The sequence below is a fragment of the Emiliania huxleyi genome (assembly GCF_000372725.1).
Source record: "Emiliania huxleyi CCMP1516 unplaced genomic scaffold EMIHUscaffold_394, whole genome shotgun sequence".
NCBI lineage: Eukaryota > Haptophyta > Isochrysidales > Noelaerhabdaceae > Emiliania > Emiliania huxleyi.
Genome location: NW_005199016.1, coordinates 6,594 through 30,899, shown reverse-complemented (window position 1 = coordinate 30,899; position 24,306 = coordinate 6,594). Strand labels below are relative to the sequence as shown.

At 64.9% G+C, this 24,306-nt stretch overlaps 5 protein-coding genes across 5 annotated transcripts; 2 read left to right on the top strand and 3 right to left on the bottom strand.

Moving 5' to 3' along the window:
- Window positions 1–1,147: 1,147 nt before the first annotated feature.
- EMIHUDRAFT_243631 (hypothetical protein) lies at window positions 1,148–1,775 on the top strand (the record flags this gene model as incomplete). Its single annotated transcript, XM_005771010.1, has 2 exons — window positions 1,148–1,195; window positions 1,359–1,775. The coding sequence occupies 2 exons, from the start codon at window positions 1,148–1,150 to the stop codon at window positions 1,773–1,775; spliced, it is 465 nt and encodes a 154-aa protein (XP_005771067.1).
- A 394-nt stretch (window positions 1,776–2,169) lies between these two features.
- Window positions 2,170–3,933, bottom strand: EMIHUDRAFT_118347 (hypothetical protein; the record flags this gene model as incomplete). Its single annotated transcript, XM_005771009.1, has 1 exon — window positions 2,170–3,933. One exon carries the CDS (start codon window positions 3,931–3,933, stop codon window positions 2,170–2,172), a length of 1,764 nt encoding a protein of 587 aa, XP_005771066.1.
- A 6,303-nt stretch (window positions 3,934–10,236) lies between these two features.
- On the bottom strand, window positions 10,237–11,370 carry EMIHUDRAFT_243627 (hypothetical protein; the record flags this gene model as incomplete). The annotated part of the gene is made up of 3 exons (XM_005771008.1): window positions 10,237–10,269; window positions 10,344–11,114; window positions 11,329–11,370. The coding sequence occupies 3 exons, from the start codon at window positions 11,368–11,370 to the stop codon at window positions 10,237–10,239; spliced, it is 846 nt and encodes a 281-aa protein (XP_005771065.1).
- Window positions 11,371–11,643: 273 nt separating this feature from the next.
- EMIHUDRAFT_243626 (hypothetical protein) lies at window positions 11,644–12,607 on the top strand (the record flags this gene model as incomplete). The annotated part of the gene is made up of 4 exons (XM_005771007.1): window positions 11,644–11,778; window positions 11,982–12,062; window positions 12,434–12,499; window positions 12,536–12,607. The coding sequence occupies 4 exons, from the start codon at window positions 11,644–11,646 to the stop codon at window positions 12,605–12,607; spliced, it is 354 nt and encodes a 117-aa protein (XP_005771064.1).
- An 8,544-nt stretch (window positions 12,608–21,151) lies between these two features.
- On the bottom strand, window positions 21,152–23,859 carry EMIHUDRAFT_445095 (hypothetical protein). Its single transcript, XM_005771006.1, has 6 exons — window positions 23,290–23,859; window positions 23,171–23,209; window positions 22,655–22,768; window positions 22,471–22,518; window positions 21,709–21,758; window positions 21,152–21,629 (listed from the first exon to the last, which is right to left on the bottom strand). The coding sequence occupies exons 1-6, from the start codon at window positions 23,389–23,391 to the stop codon at window positions 21,395–21,397; spliced, it is 588 nt and encodes a 195-aa protein (XP_005771063.1). The 5' UTR covers window positions 23,392–23,859; the 3' UTR covers window positions 21,152–21,394.
- Window positions 23,860–24,306: the final 447 nt, after the last annotated feature.

Here is a 24,306-nt window from a genome sequence, read left to right as displayed (position 1 = left end):
CGAAGGCCACGAGCGGTTGGTCGTTGCATGGGGCGGAGATCAACCTGCAGAGCGGCGTCGGCGTCGCCGCGCTGATGCTCGCCGCCGACACAGGCCACGAGCGGGTGGTCGAGCTGCTGCTGCGGCACGGCGCTGAGGTCGACCTGCAGGACAGCGGCGGCGGCACCGCGCTGATGAGCGCCGCCACCAACAGCCACGAGCGGGTGGTCGAGCTGCTGCTGCGGCACGGCGCTGAGGTCGACCTGCAGGACAGCGGCGGCGGCACCGCGCTGATGAGCGCCGCCACCAACAGCCACGAGCGGGTGGTCGAGTTGCTGATTCGGCACGGCGCGGAGATCAACTTGCAGCAGAGAGGCGGCCTCACCGCGCTGATGGGCGCCGCCGCCGATGGCCACCTCCCCAACTTGCTCCGCTTACTTGCTGCAGAAGATGTGAGGCTCGCTCTGCAGACGGCAGGTCCGCGCTGCAGATCGCCAAGGAGGAGGCGGCCAAGGTGCTAGCTACTGCCGACGCCGCCAGTGCTCCTGAAGCGGACCACGCCGGGTGCGCGCGCGCTCTCACAGAGCATGCAGCGGCGCGGAGGGGAGCGGAGGCGGCAGAGAAGGCGGCAGAGAAGGCGCTCGAGGCCAAGGGGCGGCGCGAGCAGCGCGAGCGGGAGGAGGCGGCGGCGGCGCGAGAGCGCGAGCAGGCGGCAAGCAGGCGAGAGGCGAAGCGAGCGGCGGAAAGGCGCGGCGGGCGGCGGACACTGCGGCGCTGAGGGGACGCTGCGGGCGAGGGAGGCGGAAAGGGTAGCGGCTGAGGAAGCGCAGCGAGAGGAGCAGCGGGCGGCGGCGGCGGCGCGCAAGGCCGCTCAGGCACGAGCTCTCCCTCTACTCGCCCGCCGGGCCGTACCGCTTCGACCTGCCGGGCGCGCGGAGCCGGCGCGCCGCAGCCCGCCGCGAGGCGGTGCGCGTGACGCGAGGCCCCCCCCCCCACACCCGCAGGCACGTGGAACTACCGCACTGCGGCCTACCTCAACTCGCAGCCCGTGCGCGAGGCGCTGCACGTGGCAGGCGCCCCCTCCGCCTGGCCCGGCCCCGCGCCGGGATGGAGCTACAGCTCCTCCTACGCGGCCTGCAACGACCGCGCGCCGCCCGGCATCGACTCGATGGTCGACATCTACCGACGCCTCGCCCCCGCGCTGCCCGGGCGGATCGTCGTCTTCAACGGCGCGCCGCCCCCCTCGTCCGCTAGCCCGCCCCCTCGTCCGCCGCCGCCGGCTGGCCCGCCCTTGCCCCGCCAGCGGCTCAGACGGGGGCAGGCGCGGGACCCCCCCCCCCCCCCCCCAGGGCGACACGGACCCGTGCGTCTCATACGAGGGGGCGCGCGAGGCGCTCCTGCGCGTCGGCTTCAAGGAGGTGCAGCCGACCCGGCCGTGGCTCTACAACATGACCGCTGCGCCGCCCGAGCTGCTCGCGCGGAAGGACGTCCTCTTCGGGGGCCTCCTCGCCTCGGCCGGCGCGGGCGCGCAGTTCGGCGGGCAGGTGACCGACTACGAGCACGGCCTCTCCTTCGCCACGGTGCACGGCTCTGCCCACATGGTCCCCACCTTCCGCCCGCGCGCCGCCCTGACCCTGCTGCGGCACGTCGTCGAGAACTCGACCTTTGCGCCGCCGGTGCCGAGCGACGCCGCCCTCGCCGCAATGGGCGGCCCCGAGTTTGACGGCTTCCTCGACAAGTGGGTGGCGGCGGCGGCCGGGCCGGACTACGTGGGCAAGCGGGGACGGCGCCGGTAGCGGGGCACGCGAGGCCTCGAGAGGTGACGTCGAGAGTGTCCCGCCGCCATTTTTCGTGTCAGATGATGCGAGAGTTGTGCTATAATACGCAAGCCTATGCTCCCTCGCGCCGCCCATCGAGGAAGGCATGGAGGAAGGGCCATCGTTTCAAGCCGCACGGAAAAACACCGACTCGTCTTTTTTAGACCGCTCTCTCCAACGACAGCGCACAGACCACAGCAGTGTCCAACGACTCTCTTGTACTCAACAACGACCCTCTACTCAACGACTCTACTCAACAAAGAACAACTACTCAACAAGTCTTGCTGGGGAGAGAGAGGCGCTGCGCGCCGGCGGCCTCGCACGCTGCCCTACTAGCCCCGGGGGTAATGAACTCTCGGTAATGAACGCAAAGCTAGCACAGCGGCGGGAGCTGGCCGAGCTCGAGGAGCCTCGCTTTGCTTGTGCTGTCGATGAAGCTGTGGCTGTTGCAGCACTGGCACCCATCACGCAGGCTGCTGCCACCGCAGTATTCGAGAGGGCACTGAGGCACGGCGCCGTATGGAACACAGGTCACGAGACCGCACTCGGGTGTAATGACAGACGACGAAGTCGCGTAGTCTTGCACCCACAGGTTGCGCGACTCGCCGCATGGGTTGGGGCAGGTCTCCTCTCGCGTGTTGGACAGCCCCGCGGTCACCTTCTGCGACACCCTGTTCGTGTAGCTTGACGACGCCGAGACGCCCGAGTAGCTGGCGCCGATCGACACCGCCACCTCGGTCGTCCGCTCGTCCATCTCGTCGAACTCGCGCGCAATGGTTGTTTGGAAGGTTGCGGTGGGGTTGCTGGACACGATCCTCCAGGCAACGTTCACCGCCGTCAGGCACGTGACCGTCGGGAGGGGAGTGCTGCCGCCGTGACCGCCTCCCGTGCGTTGCAGCCACTGCCCCTCGGGGATAGTGGAGCCAGGCTCGGCCGGGTGGTAGTAGCGGATGTGGCCGCTCGTGACGATGTGCCACCCTTCAAGCCAGCCGGGGCCGGTCCCGCCTCCAAACACAATGACGGCGTTGTTTGCGTTCCTGTAGCCCGCGTCGTCACATGACCTGCCCGACTCGCGCGTGTAGATGCCGTTGGTATTGTCCTGTCCCGCGCCCTCGACCAAGATCTGAGGGCACGTGTCGTAGACGCAGTCACTCATCGCGCCGTCGACCGGGGCCCAGTCTGGCGCGTGGTCCGTGGCGCACAGCGGCGGGCGCGGGCCGGTGAAGCTCGGGTCAAGGAATTCGAGGCTGGTGCAGCACTGGCACCCGGACAGCAGGTCACCCCCGCAGTATTCGATCGGGCACTGTGGGTCGGGCGCGTCGTACGGCACACAGGTCACAAGTCCACACTCTGGCGTTGCCATGATGGAGCCAGTGGAGAACTGCTGAACAAACAGCTTGCGGTCGCTGCCGCAAGGATTGTCACAGGTCTCCTCGCGTGTGTTTGTCATCCCCGACCTCACCACTCGTGACACGGAGTTGGTGTAGCTTGTGGAAACGTCGACGCCCGAGTAGCTGGCCCCAAGCGAGAGTGATGACTCCGCCATCCGAGCCTGCTCCTCCGAGTAACTCTGCGCGGTCGTAGTCTTGAACTGCGCGTCCGGGCTGGCGGACACGACCGTCCACACCACGTCCACCCCGCTCAGGCACGTGACAGTCGGGAGGGGGAGGGCGCCGCCGTGACCGCCACCCTCTCGTTGCAGCCACTGCCCCTCGGGGATCGGTCCGTTGGCGTCGCCGGCGTGGTAGTAGCGAACATGGCCGCTCGTGACGATGCGCCACCCTTCCCAGACCCGTCCCGGTGGCCCGAAGGAAAAGATGGCGTTGTTGGCGTTCCTGTAGCCCTCCCAGTTTGCGCCGGTACCGTACTGCGCGTCGTCGCACGATTTGCGCGGGTCGCGCGTGTAGATGCCGTTGGTATTGTCCTGTCCCGCGCCCTCGACCAAGATCTGAGGGCACGAGTCGTAGACGCACTCGTGCGTCTGGGCGTTGAGCGCCGCCGAAACCCAACTCGGCGCCTTGCTCTCGAGCTGGAGAAGTGCTCGACGGATCGTCACGTTGTCATGCTTCGCCACGACCGGCAAGGCGTACGAGTGGGCGATGAGGATCGAGGAGAAGGCGAGGCTGCGGAAGGCCATGGTGAAAGTGAGAGAGAAGGGCTTTGTGCTTCTCGCTTGGTCCTGCCGCCGCTTTTACTCACTTTTCATTGCCGACACTGTGCCGATCGCACTATGTCTCCCACCCGATCTCACTTTCCACTTTTCGTCAACCCAATCAACGGGGTGAGAGATTCTCTCTCTCTCTATCCTGCTCCAGCCTGTGTGTGCACACTGCATTGCATACATACATCTATGTAAATTAGTAATCATCTCCTCACCACTTCACGTCTCCTCACAATCTGTCATCTCCCCAAATCGCCCATCACAGGTCTCTTGGTCTTGCACCCACAGGCAGAGCCAACAGACAGACAGACAGACAAGACGGGCGATGACGGTCACACAGGAGCGACACACAGACCACAAGACAAGACACTCAGCCAACGTGGCTGCCACACATCCTGAGCGAACTCCCCTAGTCACCCGCGGCCGGACTCCATCCGGCACGCGTCGCTGGGCGCTCAGAGCCGCGTCCCCTGCTCGCCACCCCGACGCTCAAGGCGCCCGAGTCGAACGACAGGCGGCACGCGAAGACTGGTTGCAATCCCGCCGACCGCGAGGCTGCGGGATGATGTGTGCGTGGTCATGTAGTGGGTCTCGGAAGCTCCCCTCTCGGGCTAGGAGCCAGCCCCTCTCCCTTGCCCTCGGAACACTGTGTCCGAGTCGAGGTGTGTGCTTGCCGGTCGACGGCCGCGCGCGGTTGGCATTGTGACGAAGGGTGCGCGCGGCCGCGGCGCGCCCGCCATGGCTTGGCGCGGCGCGCCTACCAGCGGCAATTGTCGAGGCACGGGAACACAGGTACCACGTTGTGCGAAAAAAAACGAACTTCGGGGACACACGATTCCAGAAATGGTTGTGTCCCCGCTCCTCGCTCGCCCGGGCGGAGGGCATGGCCGCGGAGGAGGCGAGTACGCGCTGCCAGGCCTTCCGCAGACAGCCTCTTGGGCAGACTGAGGGTCGGCTTTGCGTGGCGTAGCCCGTGTGCCGTAGCCCGTGTGCTGCGCTGCGTAAAGCTGCGTCTGCGGAGGGAGCATCCTGTGCTTCCACTGCGAAGTGCGCACCTCCTGCAGCTGGTGGAAGGCCGTGCCGCCGCTCGCCTGCTCCGTGGACAGGGCGGGGAGGCGGCACCGCAGCGCCGCAGCATCCGCTGCACGCCGGTGCAGCACTCTGCTGCCTGGTGGGCAGCATGCTGGTGCTGTGCGCGGTGTTTGCGAGGCGGCTTTGGCGCTGTACTGCCAGCCGAGGCGAGTGGCGCGAGGCACGCGCGGCGCCGCGCGTGGCCCGGATGGCACCAGAGAGCGCGGTCGATGAGCCAGCCGGCGCGGCGCGAGCGCCGTGCAAGCTGGCACATCGTCTGCATGCTGCCGTCAATTCTCTGGTCGACGGCGGTCAATCTCACGATTGTCGATCAAAACCGGCGGGCTTTGTGACGCCGTTTACGCAATCGTTTTTTGGCCTCGCTTTTTCTTTTGCTTGGTTTTATTTTGTTTTTCGTTTGCGAAGCGACAGAGGGGGGGGCGGGCGGGCGCTAACTATGGGCAACTACATGTCGAAGGTTCGAGGACGACTACTCGCCGCCTGGGTCGTTTGGGGCGCGCGGCTCCGTCGAGGACCGGGCGCGCCCCTTACCCGGCGCGGCGTAGGTCCCACTCTGACGTATAGAGGGGAGGCACGGACAACGGCCCAATTCATCAATTCCACTCATCTTCTGGTGCCTAGCCCCGTGCAGCGGCGGTCCGGCAGGCTGCCCCCAAGGCCCCCTGGGCCGCTGCGGGTTTTGGAGTTATGCTTTGGCACAGCTTCGGCGATGGCGGCCCCTCTCTGGGGCTTGCATAGGCGGGGAGTCTCCCCCGCTGGTCTCCTCATTCCCTTTTTTCTTTTTCTTTTGAGCTGGGTGTGCCGCCGCGCGGCGCTCGCGCGGCGGCGGTGTGTGTGTGTGTGTGTGTTGGGGGGGGGGGCGTCGGGGGCGCGCAGGTCAGAGGCTCGACGATCATCGGCTCACCGAGGGGGGAACGAGGAGGGGGGATGGGCGGTCGGCGAGGGGGTATGATGCAACCGGGCGTACGCCTCCGTACGGGGTAGTCGTCACTTTCCTGCCTCACAAGGGCGGGGCTGTCCCGGAAAGTGAGAAACGCCGGGCAGCGTGACGCATCAACGAAACCTCCCATACGTGTTGGGCTCCTCCTTCGCTGTCCCATCTCCTCATCTCTTTCCCACCTAGGCGGGGCGGGGGTCGGGGGGGCGGCGGGCGCGGGTGCGAGGTGCGGTGCGGTGCGTGCAATCGTGTGTTTGGCGTCATGTCGTGTGTGCCTTCGCTTGTTCCTATTAACAACGAAGTCTAGCTCAAAAAAAGAAATAGAGGACGGGTGCGAGACGGCGGCGATCGGCAGGCACGGCGCGGAGGTCAACTTGCAGGAGAGCGAAGGCGGCACCGCGCTGATGCGCGCCGCCAATACGGCTACGAGCGGGTGGTTGCTGATTCGGCGCGGCGCTGAGGTTAGCATGCAGGACAGCAACGGCGACACCGCGCTGATGCACACCGCCATCGAAGGCCACGAGCGGTTGGTCGTTGCATGGGGCGGAGATCAACCTGCAGAGCGGCGTCGGCGTCGCCGCGCTGATGCTCGCCGCCGACACAGGCCACGAGCGGGTGGTCGAGCTGCTGCTGCGGCACGGCGCTGAGGTCGACCTGCAGGACAGCGGCGGCGGCACCGCGCTGATGAGCGCCGCCACCAACAGCCACGAGCGGGTGGTCGAGCTGCTGCTGCGGCACGGCGCTGAGGTCGACCTGCAGGACAGCGGCGGCGGCACCGCGCTGATGAGCGCCGCCACCAACAGCCACGAGCGGGTGGTCGAGTTGCTGATTCGGCACGGCGCGGAGATCAACTTGCAGCAGAGAGGCGGCCTCACCGCGCTGATGGGCGCCGCCGCCGATGGCCACCTCCCCAACTTGCTCCGCTTACTTGCTGCAGAAGATGTGAGGCTCGCTCTGCAGACGGCAGGTCCGCGCTGCAGATCGCCAAGGAGGAGGCGGCCAAGGTGCTAGCTACTGCCACACACACGCGGACGATAGACTTTCGGGCGATGAAATCGAGGCCTTCGGCGGGCTGGCGAATGGCTTCGGCCAGAGCAACATGCCAAACGCGTTCCAGGACGAGCAGCACGGCGGATCGTTCCCACGGGGCTACGGCGGCAACCAGCTCGTGCTGACGGGATACCACGGTGATGAGACCTGCCCGCAGGGCTACGTGGTGACTGGCTCTTGCCTGGCTGGCGCGGGCAACGAGTGCGGGACCACACTTGGCACCGAGGGCGAGGCGCAGTGCACCAAGGTGGGCGGCCAGCTGGGTGAGGCAAGGTGGCCAGAGGCCAACGCGTACAACGAGTTCATCTCGCCAATGTGCCCCGTGGGCAGCATCATGGTGTCCGCCTCGCAGTCGGGAACGGGCCCCGACCAGCACTATGACAACGAGTCTCCCGGCACGCAGTTCACCTCGATCAAGTGCGCCGAGTACACCGCACCACCACCACCACCAATCCCACCAACGCTTCCCTCGTGCAACGACGTCTTGAAGGCTGAGGAGAAGCAGAACGTGTGCAGCAACCACGGCTTCCCGGACACGTGCGCCGGCAAGTGCCTCGTCACCACACCGAAAGAGCAGCTTGCGACCCTGACGTGGGACCCCACATCAGGCAAGTGCGTCGCGACTTGCGACCAGTGAGCGACCGACATCCCCTGCGCGCGCCCCGCCGCTTGCCCTCGCCTGGCTCAGCAGTCCTTGTCCAGTGATGTACACTTCTCGCGTTGATCGTTGCATCGTGCATGTGCTCCTCGTCGGTCGCCCCCCCCGTCTCGCCTCGGGGTTCCGACTCCGTGTGTCTCCTCCGTGTCTCTCCCTCTCTGGAGTCTCTCGTCTTGTGTGTGTCTCTCGCTCGGTACGCTTCTCTGTCTCCAGTGCAGCTCTGCTGTGCTCCTGTGAGTGTCTGTTCATTAGCTCGATACCCGTGATCGCCGTGTGCTTTCCGCTTTTTGCCTCGCGCAGTGTTGTGCGAAAATGAATTCACCAGCACCCACAACGCTCAGCGGTCGGTGACGGTGTCTCTCGAAGACGAACGCGGTTGTGTGGTGTCCCGCTGATGGCGTGCGATGAAACGGACGTACTAGTATGTTCACGGGCTCGACTGTATGTGGGCCCGAGTGTGAAGTGTTTGTTCGTCTGTGCTTGTTTGTCCACATCGAAGGCGCGCTCAGAAAGAAAGTGACGGTGGTACGGTGAACAACGAGCATGCAGCAGCTGCAGCCGGCAGATAGATAGAGAGAGACAGACAGAGCCAACAGACAGACAGACAGAGAGAGGGGTTGCGTGGGGCGTGAGTGTCATCGGGCGCTCACGAGGCGGCACGCCAAAAAAAATCCGACCGGAGAAGAAGCTGTGCGGATCGCCAGCACGCTCACAAAAAGGAAGTTGCAAAAAGGAAACGCGCCCCAAACAAGGATCGGCGAGCGTGCTGACAATTGCGCCACACCCACTTCAATAGTGCCGATGCAGCTGACGCGCCTCGCTCTCCCACTCGGCATGGCCGCCCTGGCCGCGGGCCTCCCGATCCCGAACCGCACCATCGACTCGCTCGAGCCCTCGTGGGCCGGTAAGCGTGCGTTGGCCAGTGCGCAGTGCGGGACGAGATGCGACCCGCAAGAGGGACGCGACTGTGTCATCACCCCGTGCGACCAGCACAACTGCAATGGCTGCGATCCCACTGGACGGTTCTGCCCGAATTCCTTCGGCTTCCGCACCGACAACATCTGTGGGGCCGCCAATGCTCCCAACCAGCCGTGCTACGCCGTCGCCCAGAGGTGGGGTGGTCGCGTGTCTTGCCCAAAGGGCTGGGCAGCGACGCAGTTCTGCTCGTCTGGCCACGATCCCAACTGCCCGAACCCCAGTCCTTCGGTGTTCGGCCACGCGCACATGCTCCCCGGTTCCCAACCCTGCAACTCTGAGGAGTTGAAGGACTCCCCGATCACGGTCCCGGGCTGGCTGTACTGCTCGTTCTTCGTCGGCTCCGACCTCGCCAACACACACGCGGACGATAGACTTTCGGGCGATGAAATCGAGGCCTTCGGCGGGCTGGCGAATGGCTTCGGCCAGAGCAACATGCCAAACGCGTTCCAGGACGAGCAGCACGGCGGATCGTTCCCACGGGGCTACGGCGGCAACCAGCTCGTGCTGACGGGATACCACGGTGATGAGACCTGCCCGCAGGGCTACGTGGTGACTGGCTCTTGCCTGGCTGGCGCGGGCAACGAGTGCGGGACCACACTTGGCACCGAGGGCGAGGCGCAGTGCACCAAGGTGGGCGGCCAGCTGGGTGAGGCAAGGTGGCCAGAGGCCAACGCGTACAACGAGTTCATCTCGCCAATGTGCCCCGTGGGCAGCATCATGGTGTCCGCCTCGCAGTCGGGAACGGGCCCCGACCAGCACTATGACAACGAGTCTCCCGGCACGCAGTTCACCTCGATCAAGTGCGCCGAGTACACCGCACCACCACCACCACCAATCCCACCAACGCTTCCCTCGTGCAACGACGTCTTGAAGGCTGAGGAGAAGCAGAACGTGTGCACGGAAGTCGAGGCCGGTATACTTGAAGGTGTATTCGTGCCCGTCTCCCTCAAACTCCCAGCCGGCAGGGAATCGCATGTAGATCTGGACGTTGTCCTCAATGTGGCCGTTCAGGTACGCCGTCTTGATGTCGAGACTGGTGAGCTCGAGGTCGTTGCCCGCGGCGATGCCGAAGAGCAATCGCAGCGTCTCATAGCGTACTGTGTTGGAGAACGTGTTGAAGTAATGCTCGCCCTGTCGCTGCATGAACCCGCGAGCACAGAGGCGAGTCTTCCAGCGGTCTGGGCGGCCCTTCTCGTTACGCTTGACATCCCGCACCACCGTGGGCTCAATCACGTGGCACTTAGCGGGGACGCGTTCGACAAAGAAGGTCTTGTTCTCTTGGTGCGCCGTAAGTTCCTCGACGTATGATGGCATCCATTTGTCGCTGTCTGGGCCAGTCAGTGCCGCCTTGCAGTTAGGTGGGATGCCGACGGTGTAAGTAACGTCAGGGTCATCGCCCCGCAGCATCTTTTGCTTCGTCACGAACTGCTCTATGGCTTCCTCGTCGTCATCGTCAATGCACTCGGTAATTTCCTCGTAATCAGTCGTGTGCATGTACACTGCGTGGGTCATGTTCGCGGTCATCAGTGGCTGGCCTGCCCTTGCGCCGCCGCCGCCCACCCCCTCAGCCGAGGCCTGGGGTATAGGCTGCTGGCTGCTGCGGCGCCCAGTATCGACGGTGGCAAGTTCGGTTCCCTCATCTTGTGCCCCGCTCACCCATACCCGCGTCACTGGTGTCCAGTTTGGTGCGATGTATGGGTTCGAGGTGGGGGTGTTGAGGGGGTCCTTTTGGAGGGCATGCGTGCGGGATTGCTTCGGTATCTTCGACTGTTTGTCGGTGGAGAGCAAGGTGCTCGCCCGTTTGAGCTTCTCTTGGATTCTCTCGCGAATACGCGGGTTGGGGCACTTGCTTGGGTCCTTGTACCAGCACGTGCTAATGTGGTGGTCTTGGCCGCACTTGCGCCCGTTAGGCATGATGAACGGGCAGCTTTGCTTCGGCTTGGGGCACTCACTGCGGGTGTGCCCTGAAGCGCCACACCGGTGGCAGCGGAGCGCTGCCTTATCAGCGGGCTCCTTCCCGCCAGGCTTACGCCCGCCTTTGCGGTCATCACGCCGTTGTCCCTTGGCGCCCCCGGCACTTGGTTTCGGGCGGTTCTCACGGTTGGGAGGCGCGCCGCGGTTTTTGGCGAAGGGGGGGTCGCGGGCCTTTCCAGGCCGATCGCGTGGCTTGTCTCCCCTCCTCTCCGGCGCGCTGAATAGCACCCTCGTGCTCGGGGCGTGGAGCGCCGACTGTCGTGTTAGATAACGTTGCATATGTGCGGCGAGGGCATCGACATTGGGCTTGCAGTCATCGGTCGGCGGTCCGAGTGACGCTTCCACACTGCTGATGCTTGAGGTGTAGAAGCCCATGGTATCGGCCTCCACCGAGTAGACGAAGTTGTCGTACAGCTCGGATGGAGAGGGCTTCGGGTCCAGGCTGTCGACCTTTGCGAGCCAGTTGCTCTTAAACACCACTTAAATCGGCCAGCCGCCACTCCGCTTGTGGCTCGGCCGATTTTGCCCGAGTGGTCAATTCCCCCCACACACTTACTTAGACGAGACACGATCTCTATCTCAACATATCTCCTTCGACGCCGCATTTCCAAGTTTGGTGCCCGAGTGGTCAACTATGACCAAACTTGGTCGGTTATAACCGATGGCGTCCACTCGATCGAACCTCGAGACCCCAGTTCGAGACCGAGTCTCGAATCTGTGTCATAATGCGGTTCGTATGCGTACGTCCGTGTGTGTGTGTGTGTGTGTGTGGTGGGGGGGGAAACACGTGTGAACACAGTGTGTGTGAATTCAGGACGAGCAGCGTCAGCGGCTCGCCGCCCTTCATGCACCGCTCAGCATCGCGGAGGCGGCTAGCACTGTCGCGCTTGAATGCCGGCATTCAAGCGATCTCTGTTATCCGAGCGGCGCTACCCCGTGTTGTGCGTGCTTGTAAACTTCTTTTTCGCGACGTGTAAACGCCCCAAGATGTGTGTATATGGCTGAAGCCTCGGCGCCACCAAGCGCGGCGGAGGAGGCGAAACAGTCCGGCACCGCGGCCTTCAAGGCTGGCAGGTTCGACGATGCCGTGGCCCACTTCACTACCGCCATCGAGGCCGACCCGCAGAGCCACGTTCTCTTCTCGAACCGCTCGGCGGCTTACGCGAAGCTCGAGCAGTACAAGGCGAGCGGGCCTCACCGCCGCCTGACCCACGCGCCTCTCTCCTGCCTTGCCACCCACGACTGCCTCGCGCCGCTTGTCTCTCCGCCACCGCTGCTCTCTCACCGCCGCTCTCTCACCGCCGCTCCCTCACCGCCGCTCTCCTCGCGTTCCAGGCGTCGCTCCTGGACGCGAACCAGTGCATCAAGCTCGCTCCCACCTGGGCCAAGGGCCACTCGCGCCGCGGCGCGGCCTACGTCGGCCTCCGCAACTGGCGCCAGGCGGCCACCCACCACCCACCATCACCCACACCCACCATCTCCTACCGTCTCCTACCATCTCCTACCATCTCCTACCATCTCCTACCATCTCCTACCATCTCCTACCATCTCCTACCATCTCCTACCATCTCCTACCGCCACCTCCACCCACCACCACCTCCACCCACCAACCACTTCGCCATTGGGCGAGGAGCGTCGCTCTCCTCCCCACCCACCACCCACCACCACCACCACCCACCACCAACCACCAACCACTTCGCCAACGCCGTTGGAGGCCCCGCGGGACGCCTGTATTTGAAATGGACTCGGGGGCACGGGACGCGGCACAGACGGGGCACACGCGCCAGGCTACAACCACGGGGAGGCACGTAGTGACGCAAGGGAGTCTCTTCGAGGATGACTTGCAGCACGGAGTGACTTGATCGTGAAACACGACAGACCGACTGCAGGCCATCGTCGCGTACGAGGAAGGGCTGGCACACGAGCCCGACTCGGCGGTGATGAAGGAGGCGGCGGACTAGCCGAGAGGTAGCCGAGAGACTGCCGAGAGGCAGCCGAGAGGCAGCCGAGGTACAGCCGAGGTTCAGTCGAGGTACAGCCGAGAGATGGCCGAGAGACAGCCGAGAGACAGCCGAGAGACAGCCGAGAGACAGCCGAGAGATGGCCGAGAGATGGCCGAGAGACAGCCGAGAGACAGCCGAGAGACAGCCGAGAGACAGCCGAGAGCCGAGAGATGGCCGAGAGATGGCCGAGAGACAGCCGAGAGATGGCCGAGAGACAGCCGAGAGACAGCCGAGAGACAGCCGAGAGACAGCCGAGAGCCGAGAGATGGCCGAGAGGCAGCCGAGAGACAGCCGAGAGACAGCCGAGAGACAGCCGAGAGATGGCCGAGAGACAGCCGAGAGACAGCCGAGAGACAGCCGAGAGCCGAGAGACAGCCGAGAGACAGCCGAGAGACAGCCGAGAGACAGCCGAGAGCCGAGAGACAGCCGAGAGGCAGCCGAGAGACCGCCGAGAGCCGAGAGATGGCCGAGAGAGACGCCGCGAACAGGCGCTCGTCTCGATTCAGCTCAAGCTCTCGGGCGCCGCCAGAGAGCGCGTTGCCACGTTGCCACTCTCGAGGCGTGCTTCACGAGGGACTAGTCCTCACCGAACAGGCGCCGCCGCCGCGGAGGCGCATGCAGCAGCAGCGCGCAACGCGTGGTTGATGGCTTGACTGTGAGTGGAGAACAGGCGCCGCCGCGGAGGCGCAGATGCCGCAGCAGCGCGGCCCGCCGCCTCGCGTCCCAACCGTCCCCGCCGCGGCTGGAGGAGACTTGTCGCCCCTCACGCTGCTTCTGACGCTGGTGTACTTTGTGCCTCTGCTCGGCGAGATCTCGCCGAGATCTCGCCGAGATTTCGCCGAGATTGCGCCGAGATTTCGCCGAGATTTCGCCGAGATCGCGCCGAGATCGACCGGAGACCGAGCCGAGACCGAGCCGAGATCGAGCCGAGATCGAGCCGAGATCGACCGGAGATCACGCTGGGGCGTCGCGCAGACACGTACACACACACTCACACACACTCACGCACACTCACACACACACACGCCGCTCAGCCAGCGACGCCTCTGCTGCCGCGATCTCTCGGCTCGATCTCGGCTATCTCCCCCTGACTAGGTGCGGCGCGGCGCGACCTGTGCTACCGCGGCGCGCTGTGGGCCGCCGCCGCCACCTGCTTGCTCAGCCTCTCCCGCTCCTGGCCTCTGAGCATGGCGAGATGTAGCCGAGATGCAGCCGAGATCCAGCCGAGGTGCAGCCGAGGTGCAGCCGAGGTGCAGCCGAGGTGCAGCCGAGGTGCAGCCGAGATCCAGCCGAGGTGCAGCCGAGATCCAGCCGAGATCCAGCCGAGATCCAGCCGAGATTTCCTCATGACGACGTCTCTGCTGTTGCCCCGTGTTCTCCGCCCATGTTCTCCGTCCATATCTCCGCCCATATCTCCCCATATCTCCCGCAGGCGACGCTCAAGGACTCCACATCTCCCACATCCCCCCACATCTCCCCACATCCCCCCACATCTCCCCACATCTCCCCACATCTCCCCACATCCCCCCACATCTCCCCACATCTCCCCACATCCCCCCACATCTCCCCACATCTCCCCACATCTCCCCACATCCCCCACATCCCCCCACATCTCCCCACATCTCCCCACATCTCCCCACATCTCCCCACATCTCCCCACATCTCCCCACATCTCCCCACATCTCCCGCAGGCGACGCTCAAGGACGCGCGGCTCTGGAAGTGCGATGACATGCAGCGCCTCCATCTCTCCCCACCTCTCCCCACATCTCCCCACATCTCCCGGCATCTCCCGGCATCTCCCGGCATCTCCCCACATCTCCCCGCATCTCCCGCAGGTGCGACGACATGCAGCGCCTCCCCCTCCTCCTCCTGCTCTCGCTCTTCCCGCCCCTCCCCTTCATCCTGGTCCCCCCCGCCGCCTACGCCCTGCACCACTCCCTCTCCCGCGCGCACGCTCGCTCGCTGCTGACCAAGCTGCCCGCCGCCGTCCGCGAGCGCGCCATCTGGGTGCTGGGCGAGGAAGGCGCGCAGTCACCAGTCATCAGCAGCCACCTACGGCTGTGGCGGCTCGAATGCCCCCGGCAGTAATGCTGGTCATTAACCTGCGTATTGGGGCAGCAGCAGACTGCTGCTGTGGCAGCAGCAGCGCGCGACTGCGGCTGCTAGTTTGTTCGCTGCTCTCGTGCTGCTCTCGCCATTGTGGCTGGCAGTGTGATCACCTCGGAGTCCCATCTCCCCACATCTCCCCACATCTCCCAACACCTCCCCACACCTCCCCACCTCTCCCCGCATCTCCCCGCATCTCCCCACCTCTCGCCGGAGTCCCCTCGCCCACTCTCTCTATGGGAGCAGCCCACCACACGAGGTAGCCACGCTTAGTTCTCATGGCTCAAGCGGTCACCGGGCCGCAGGCTGTGAATTGTACATTATGAATTCTTGTAATGAAGTAGTCTGCCTCAGGCCGTTCTCAACCTCTTTCCTGTCCTCTGCCTCGGTAGGCACCCACACGACGCTCGCCTTCGCCGCCATCTCCGACCTGATGGTCGGGCTGACCGCGCCCTTCCTCGCCGTGTCGCACGGGCTGCGCATCGTGCCGCCCCTCCTCCTCCACCTCAAGTACGTCGCCAAGAGCCACGCCAGCTCGTGGTACATGCAGACCGCCGTCGACACCGTCCGGCTCAAGCTCGACTCGCTCTTCCACCACCGCCGCTGCCCCGCCCCCGTCTCGGCGGCGTACGTGCGCTGCGCGGGGCTGGCCGCGTCGGCCGCCCGCCTCCTCGCCGCCTGAGGCGCGTGTGTAGGCAGGCGCCGCGAGTGGCACCTGGAAGGGCGGCGGCATCGGCCTGTGCAGCAGCTCGGGCAGCGGCACCTCGCTCTTGGCCTGGCTGGTGGAGAGCAGGGTGAGCGTCAGCTCGCCGTTCGTGACACAGCGCCGGCGCCGGTAGAGCGTGGCGTGCTCGCCCCCCTCCGACTGCAGTGGTGGTCCGTGGTAAAAAGTATATTCAAGCATCCTACGGCCTGGGAACGACCGCGCAGTTCCACGACATCAGCATCACCTCACGGTTATCCCCCCCTGCCGCTCTGTCTAAGGCCTCGCACATGCAAAGGCTGTGGTTGATCTTCAGACGCAACCTCGAGGCCAAGCCTGCGCTCGAGGCCAAGTACACCTCCGCCGCCTTCCGCTCCGCCTCCACGCCGCTCATCCTCTTCCTCGTCACATCTGCGAAGCGCGGCGGGCGGCAGGGCCTGCTCTCACGCCGCAGCACCGTGTCCAGCAGTTGGCCAGTTGCGCACGCTCCTCCGGTCTCGATTCTCCGAGTACACACTGTCTCATCGAGATTGCTCACCTGGCGGTGCTTACGCGTTACGGCTACCAATGGCGGGCTCCCCACTCGACCCCACCGAATCGCGCGGCTCCACTCGCGTCTCTGCTCCGACTCGAGCGGGGTGCCGGCCGGGTGGCCGCCCCGCGTCTCGCGTAGCTGGTTTTATTATACCTAATGGCGCGCACACACCTTTCGAGCGCGAGATATTGTAGATGTATACACGTATATCGCGCGCTCCCCCCTTCCCGCGCGGCCCAAGGCAGATTCCGTGTGTGTCTCGCGCCTTGCGGGGGGGGAGCGGAAAGGAGGAACCTCTTCCCAAGAGCACCACTCTTGGAGCGCCGCCACTACGACCACCCAGAGCGCTGCAAGCAGCGCCGGGCAATGACGGCTTACCATTCCGCAAAAGCACCCGCCCGCGAGCTCCGTTTCGCGAACACCCGAACACGGAACACGCCCACGCTCTGGTCTGTCTCGTGTCTGCCTCTCCACCCACATATCCCGCCGCCCTCCACTCCCACCTAGTCCCACCGTGTTGATGGTTCGATCCTCCCCAGAGTCGAACTGGCAGCCACTCGCACCGAGGAGGCGAGGTGTGGCTACGTGACCCGAAAAGGCCAGAGTCGAGAGCAACCCTCGAGCTAAAAGAAAGAAAGAAAGAAAGAAAACAGACAACCCAAGGGAGGGATGGGAGAACGGCACGCGGGTCGCTCATATACTCAACACACCGCCTTTTTCCCTGCCGGCTTCACACCAGTTGATGGCAAACCCCGGAAAGTGGGTCAAAAATGACCACCGACACGTGTAGGCGCGTATCTTAGCTAAGGCTCGCGCCCTGACGTGTAAGTGCTCATGTGCACCGAGCCCATATACGTCCACTGTGATGTTCCCAGACGTCCCCGACGCGCAGGTGGACGACGACTGCGTCTGGGGGGGGCGTGTTCTCGGGGACATCGGGCTCTTCGCAAATCACGTTAAGCATGATGCGTAGCTGCGCGTCCTCCCGCCTGCGCGGACGTACTTTGCTCCAAGGGAGTTTGGGAACCTGCTCATCGTGGTCCGCTTAACCGACTCGTAGTGGTCTGACCAAAGGAAGAGGTCCCCGAGGCGGTAGCCCTCCCATCCGGTGAAAAGGTCATAGGGCCCGACCGGCTCTGGTGGAGGCGGCGAGGGCGGCGAGGGCGGTGGCGATGGAGGCGATGGAGGAGGCGAGGGTGGCGAGGGCGGCGAGGGTGGCGACGGCGGCAGCGCGGGCGGTGGCGGCTCCGTCGGTTTGGGATCGGTGTAGACACGCACCTCGGCCACGTTCAGAGTGCGACCGTTGCCCGTGTGCCAGTCGCGCCTCGAATTCCGCGCCTCATGCCCACCCGCGTCAAAGCCAAGACAGATCCAGAAGGGGAGAGGCGGCCCCCGCACCAGAGACGCGATGAGCGCAACATTCACACCCGGGCGCGACCCCCCTTTTATTCTCCAGTACGTCGCCCATTCACACATGAACACGACTTGCCCGCCGATGATGAACACCAAGACTTGCCCGCCTCGTCGTCGACCAAAAGGCGCCAGCCGTCCCCGCGCGGGTTGTGGGCTGTATCATGGAACCCATGGAGGATGGGCTGGGGCTACTCCCGCTCCACGCTCACCACACCAGCTCGTACCTCTCCGACCACCTACCCGCCGCGGCCTCGCCTGAGTCCGACGCGGAGACCACCTCTGCCCCTGCCGATGCACCTGTCCAGATTGGCGACTATGTGCGAATGCACTGGACCGACTTGATAGTTGACGGAGGGACGCAGCCATGCGACATGTACTCTGTGCCGGCGAGGGTGATTGCCGACTCGGCTGTGGGCTTCACGGCGGAAAGCCTCTTCTCCGAGTCCTCCACCCTCGGCTACACAGAGTACGACTACCGCTTTGACGACGAGAAGGACTGGGGCAGGATCAAGATGGGGGATATGGTGCCGAGTAGCCTGAGATGGCACCCGAAGGGCACGCCCCCGCCGACGTGCCGGCTGCACGAGCGGCGGGCCTGTCCCCCGCTCACGCGAGTTAGCCGGCCCCCTGCCAGTACGGCTCGGATCACGCCCAGTTTGTGCGCCTTGCAGAGCGAGGAGAAGCGGCTCAAATTCTTCCTCGACGAGCTGAAGAAGTTTGCGGTGTTTGTCAACCAGCAGCTCTCCCCGGTCGCGCTTGACCGCATCGTGGGCGGCAAGCTCGAGACGAGCGGCGGCCTCATGGAGATTCAGATGGGCTGCCAGAAGCTAGCGTGCGCGCCCCTATAGAGCCGTCCATCACGTTCCCCACCGTCGGTAAATCATCGCCTTGACTCTTGCTGACTTCACACAACCGCGCCTGTGAACGTCCATCCTCCCAGATCTTCGGCCTCACATTCGGCTCCGCCTTTTCGCCACCTCTAGGTACGTCTCTGCGCGACCAGTCAGCCTGAAGCTCAACGGGAGCGAGCGCAACGCGGCCACGCTCGGGAAGGTGCAAGCGGTGCTGGACGAGATCGTTGGCCGCTTACCCGGGGACAGCGACAGCAGCAGCAAGCGGCCTGCGAGCGGCACCAGCACTGGCTCCACGGCCAAGCGCTCAAAACCGTCGGCGGGACGGGGCAGGGGCAGGGGAAGGGGCAGGGGCAGGGGAAGGGGCAGGGGCGGCGATGCTGCGGCTGGTGGCGAGGGCGCGCGGGAAGTCTCCATCTTCCAGGACCCGAGCTGGGCCGGCGAGGACGGCATTACGGAGCTCATTGCGGACTCGTCGACGGAGTTCGAGTCGCCGCGCGCGGAGGCCCTGCCGTTCGCGGAGGCCTACCCGGAAGTGGAGGTTCGCTGCTCGCGTGCGGGGCCTTACACTCTGGGATGCGCGTTGGTCTGACTGACTCAGCACGGGAGCATCGGGCGGACAGTTCGGCTTTCGGCTTGCAGCTATCCCTACTCATTCGTTCCTTAGGTGCGGTGCGCAGGCTGCGGGAAGGCGTTTGTCCATCCGACGCAACAAGCTGCAAACACGGTGACTGGCTCGTTTCTTGACACACTCATGCTATCCGCAGTCATGCTCGTCAGCCCCCGCCCGCCTCCCCGCTATCCATACCGCCCTTCGCCTCTCTCGCACTTTGGCTCTGACAAGATTCCCACCCTCCCAGGCGTTGCGCCGCCACAAGGCCAAGTCGAAGGACCCGCGCTGCAACGCGGGGGCGGGGGGGTTCGAGGGCCCGTCGCTTCGGCTTTGCGGGGGCGCATCGGCAGCATCGGTGTTGATCGAGCGGTCCCCGCGCGCGTCGCCCCGCGCGTCGCCCCGCGTGCAGCAGGCGGCGGGATCGCCTCGCGCCTCTCCCCGCGTGCTTCCAGCAGTGGGGTCGCCTCGCGGCGTCCCTGTCCGGCCCCCCTCGACTGCCCTGACGCCGGCGATGGGACCGGCGCATGACGCCTCTGCCGCGCCGCTTGCGGCGGCGCCCGCGGCAGCGGAGGCGGCGGGCCCTGCAGCAGCGGCGCCGGCTACGGCTGTGCCGGCCCCGGCCACCGCCCTTGGTGCGGCGGCGGCGGCCCCTGATGCGGCGGCGGCCGCCCCGGCTGCCGCAGAGGTCCCTGCGACGCGCGCCGCGACGCCCACTAGCGAGGACGCGGCTCACCTCGAATCCGACACTGGACCCGCTGGAGTCCCGACGCGCGCCCGCAACCACGACGAGGGTGGGACTTCGCTGCCGACCCCGCCGACAATACCGGCTGAGGTGGTTGGGGTTGTTGCGGTTCCCGCCACAACGATGTCGGGGACAACCCCGCAGGCCAGCCCGGCGCTGCTGCGCCCACCATCGTCGCAACCGCCGCCGCTGGCTTTGCAGCTGCAGTCGACTCAGCCGACTCCGGCGCGGCACGCATAGCATCGCGCTTAGACATTTTCACGCACACTGGACCTAGCATTGCGCGTGGGGCTAAACCGCAAAACGGCGAGCCTCTCGCCCTTGCACTTGAACCATGTAGGTGCAGCAGTCGATCATCTCTCCATGGTTGCGCTCGCTCTCGGAGCACGCTTTCGCCTACATTGACACGGCGGCGATCGCGACGCAGAAGAGCAATCTAGCGCAGGCGGCGTTTGTAGGGGGCGCTTTTAGCAACCTCGCACGCACCCACAGTTCGGTCCATCTCTGACCAGGCGCGGCGCACGTACGAGACGCACCTGCAGATGATTGAGCGCGCGCCGCCAGTGTACAACCCGCCGGCGAGGGGCGCGCAAATGTCCGCCCTCGAGTATTGCGTGGAGCAGGAGCGAACTCTCTTGGGGTATAATCGGAGGTGATCGGAGATGATTCGGAGAATCCTGGCCACTTTCCTGCAGGCCAAGGCGTACGAGCGGCACCTCGAGGGGGGCAAGCAGTACCTCGAGGTGAGCTCCAAAGACTCTCTGAGACTCTCCGGACGCTTTTCGAGATGCGCTGCCTCTCACACTTCCGCGTCGCCACCCGTCAGGCGTTGCGGGCGGCGCACGAGCACGCCGACAGCAGCCGCGTTCGCGCCGACCAACAGCAGGCGCCCCCCCCCCCCCTCCTCATCTAAGGATGCCATGGATGGGGAGGGGTGAGAATCTGCTCACATGCATCCTGGACTGTGGGCTCCAGGTGATGCTTGACGTTATGCACGATGCCAAGGTGCACCAGGTGACTTTCTCTAGATAACATTCAGCCCTTACCCGATTTGGATGGGAATAGATCTAGCCGGGCGCATTCCGGCCACACGCGCTCAACCCTTTGGTTGCTTCCGGCGCTTGCGTGACGCCTGTCTGCCCGCCCCCTCAGGACCAGCGTATGGCCAAGGAGGAGGAGGTGAAGGCGACTTTCGCCAGCATGGCGGCTTTGAACGAGCGGGGCGACTACGCTGGCGCGTCTGGACTGATGTCGACGTACGCCGTGCTGGCCAACGAGGTGAAGGAGCTCAAGGACAAGGAGACCTTGGCAAAGGAGCGGATCCTCACCGGGCCGGACCCGCTGACGCAGACGTGCCGAGGGGAGCCCGCACGCCACGACTCGTAGCGTTGCACGTGGCGCTCCGCATACTTAACGTCCTCGAGGACGAGGTTGTGCCCGGGACGCCGCCGATTCTCGACAGTCACTCACTACAAGGGTGTGAAGCGAGCAATCGCGTCGCTGGGAGCGGAACGAGAGGAAGTCCAAAACTCCCTAGTCGGGGCTACCAGTGTAAAGTGTACTATGAGCGGTTAACGTAGTCAACCCGTGGAAAAGACTGAGGTGCCCCCGCGACGCCACAAGCTAACGGTGCCTCACTGTATGGGCCCCGTCTTCTGCAGCACCTCTGTCTCCCCCTGCCCGGTGCTGGAGAAGCAAACGGCCGTGCAACCCCATCCAAAAGAAGCCCCCCCCCCCCCCCCCGCTCCCCTCCGCCCCCCTCCAGCCTCCACTCCCGCGCCTCAGTCCAGCTCGGCCGCCCAGCCCGCACCCGCGCGGCGTGGCGCAAAGCTGACCAGCAGCCCGCGGTGGTCGGACGGCAGCAGCTTCTGCCGCTTGCCGCCCCGCGTCTCGACCGTGCGCCCGTGCAGCGACGGCGGCTGCGACTTGCCGACGAGCGACACAGCGGTGGGCTGCACCTGCGGCACGCTGCTGCCGGTCCTCGGCGGCGGGCAGAGGTAGAAGCAGCGGTCGAGCCTACAGGAAGTGTCTCGGAAGAGTCTACCCCCCGGAAGTGCGTCTGGGAAGTGTCTCGGCGTAGCAGCAGCGGTCGAGCCGGAAGTTCCAGCCCATCGTCGCCCTGCTCTCCTGTGGCGAGCCGACCGCCTGCCACGCAAAGAGAGGCGTCTAGGAGGTGTCTAGGAGGTGTCTAGGAGGTGTCTAGGAGACTAGGAAGTGTCTAGGAGGTGTCTAGGACGTGTCTAGGAAGTGTCTAGGAGGTGTCTAGGAGGTGTCTAGGACGTGTCTAGGACGTGTCTAGGAGGTGTCTAGGAAGTGTCTAGGAAGTGTCTAGGAAGTGTCTAGGAAGTGTCTAGGAGGTGTCTAGGAGGTGTCTAGGACGTGTCTAGGAAGTGTCTGGGAGGTGTCTAGGACGTGTCTAGGACGTGTCTAGGAGGTGTCTAGGAGGTGTCTAGGACGTGTCTAGGAGGTGTCTAGGACGTGTCTAGGAAGTGTCTAGGAAGTGTCTAGGAAGTGTCTAGGAGGTGTCTAGGAAGTGTCTAGGAGGTGTCTAGGACGTGTCTAGGAAGTGTCTAGGAGGTGTCTAGGAGGTGTCTAGGACGTGTCTAGGACGTGTCTAGGACGTGTCTAGGAAGTGTCTAGGAAGTGTCTAGGAAGTGTCTAGGAGGTGTCTAGGAGGTGTCTAGGACGTGTCTAGGAAGTGTCTGGGAGGTGTCTAGGACGTGTCTAGGAGGTGTCTAGGACGTGTCTAGGAGGTGTCTAGGAGGTGTCTAGGACGTGTCTAGGAGGTGTCTAGGAGGTGTCTAGGAGGTGTCTAGGAAGTGCCTAGGGAGTGTCTAGGGAGCGAGCCGCCGACCGCCTGCCACGCATCCCTCCAGCCGCCGCCCCCCGCAGTCGCACGGAGCACCTCGAGAGGGTCCCCGCCTACACGGCGAGATTACGAGATTGCACGAGATTGCGGGGAGATTGCAGCACCTCGAGCGGGTCCCCGCCTACACGGCGAGATTACGAGATTGCACGAGATTGCGGGGAGATTGCAGCACCTCGAGAGGGTCCCCGCCGTCCGCGTCGTTCCAGTTCATGTCGCCGGCCAACACCGCAAGGCAGCACTGCGCCTCGGCAGCGCGCCTCGCCACCTTCTCCCCCGCCTCGGCGAGCTGCGACCTATTCTCGTGCAATCTCCCCGCAATCTCGTGCAATCTCCCCCGCCTCGGCGAGCTGAGACCTATTCTCGAGGACTCTCGGCTCCTCTCGGCTCCTCTCGGCCCCTCTCGGCCCCTCTCGGCTCCTCTTGGGTCATCTCGGGTCATCTCGGGTCATCTCGGGGCATCTCGGGTCATCTCGGGTCATCTCGGGTCATCTCGGGTCCTCTCGGGTCATCTCGGGTCATCTCGGGTCATCTCGGCCCCTCTCGGCTCCTCTTGGGTCATCTCTGGTCATCTCGGGTCATCTCGAGTCATCTCGGGTCATCTCGGCCCCTCTCGGCTCCTCTTGGGTCATCTCGGGTCATCTCGGGTCATCTCGGGTCATCTCGGGTCCTCTCGGGTCCTCTCGTCGAGCTGCCGCCTCCGGTTGGCGAGCACCTCGCCGTTGGCCTCCTAGCCGACCAAAGACTCGAGGTGCGCCGAGATTCCTCGAGATCCCGCGAGATTCCCCGAGATTCCTCGAGATTGCGCACCGGGCCGACCCACGACTCGAGGTGCGTCGTCGCGAGCAGCACGTGCGGCGCGTTGGGTGCGGAGCCCCACTTGGTGACGGCCATGAGCAGCCCGCGCGACATCCTCCTGCGAGCTGACCACGCCGAGGTCGGGGCGGGAGATGTGGGGAGATATGGCGAGATATGGCGAGATATGGCGAGATATGGGGAGATATGGGGAGATCTGGGGAGATATGGGGAGATGTGGGGAGATCTGGGCAGCCTGCGTGCTGCACACGCCGAGGTCAGGGAAGTGTCTAGGAAGTGTCTAGGAAGTGTCTAGAAAGTGTCTAGGAAGTGTCTAGGAAGTGTCTAGGAAGTGTCTAGAAAGTGCCGACCACGCCGAGGGCCGGGCGGGAAGGGACGGTGTGGTGGTGCGGCGTAGTCAGAGCACCGCGTGAGCGCGAGGAGAGGCGGAGAGATATGGGGAGATATGGGGAGATATGGGGAGATATCGCGAGGAGAGGCGGAGAGAGTGCATGCAGCGGATGGCGGCGGAGTACATGTGAGCCCGTGCCCTCTACAGCGCGGGTGGGGAGACGAGAATACGCGGTCCGCTTCTAGGGGCAGCGTCGTGCGCGAGAAGAGCGCGAACTCCGTCCGCCGCGGGCAGAGCGGCGCGAGCGGCCAGCGAGTGGCGATCCCGACTTGGTACGCCTCGGCGCCTGCGAGATCGACCATCTGGGTTCGGGTGCCGTGGGGGTAGGGGATGGGTCGGGGTGCCGCGGGGGTAGGGGATGGGTTCGGGTACCGCGGGGGTAGGGGATGGGTCGGGGTGCCGCGGGGGTAGGGGGTGGGTTCGGGTACCGCGGGGGTAGGGGATGGGTTCGGGTACCGCGGGGGTAGGGGATGGGTTCGGTACCGTGGGGGTAGGGGATGGGCGCCGTTGAATGGGCTCTGTTGCGGCGGCTGCATCATCGGCGCGCAAAAGCGGTGATCCTTGCGCGGGCGCTCCGTCGGCCTTCCTCGCGCGCCGCGCTGCGACGGCGTGGCCTCCTG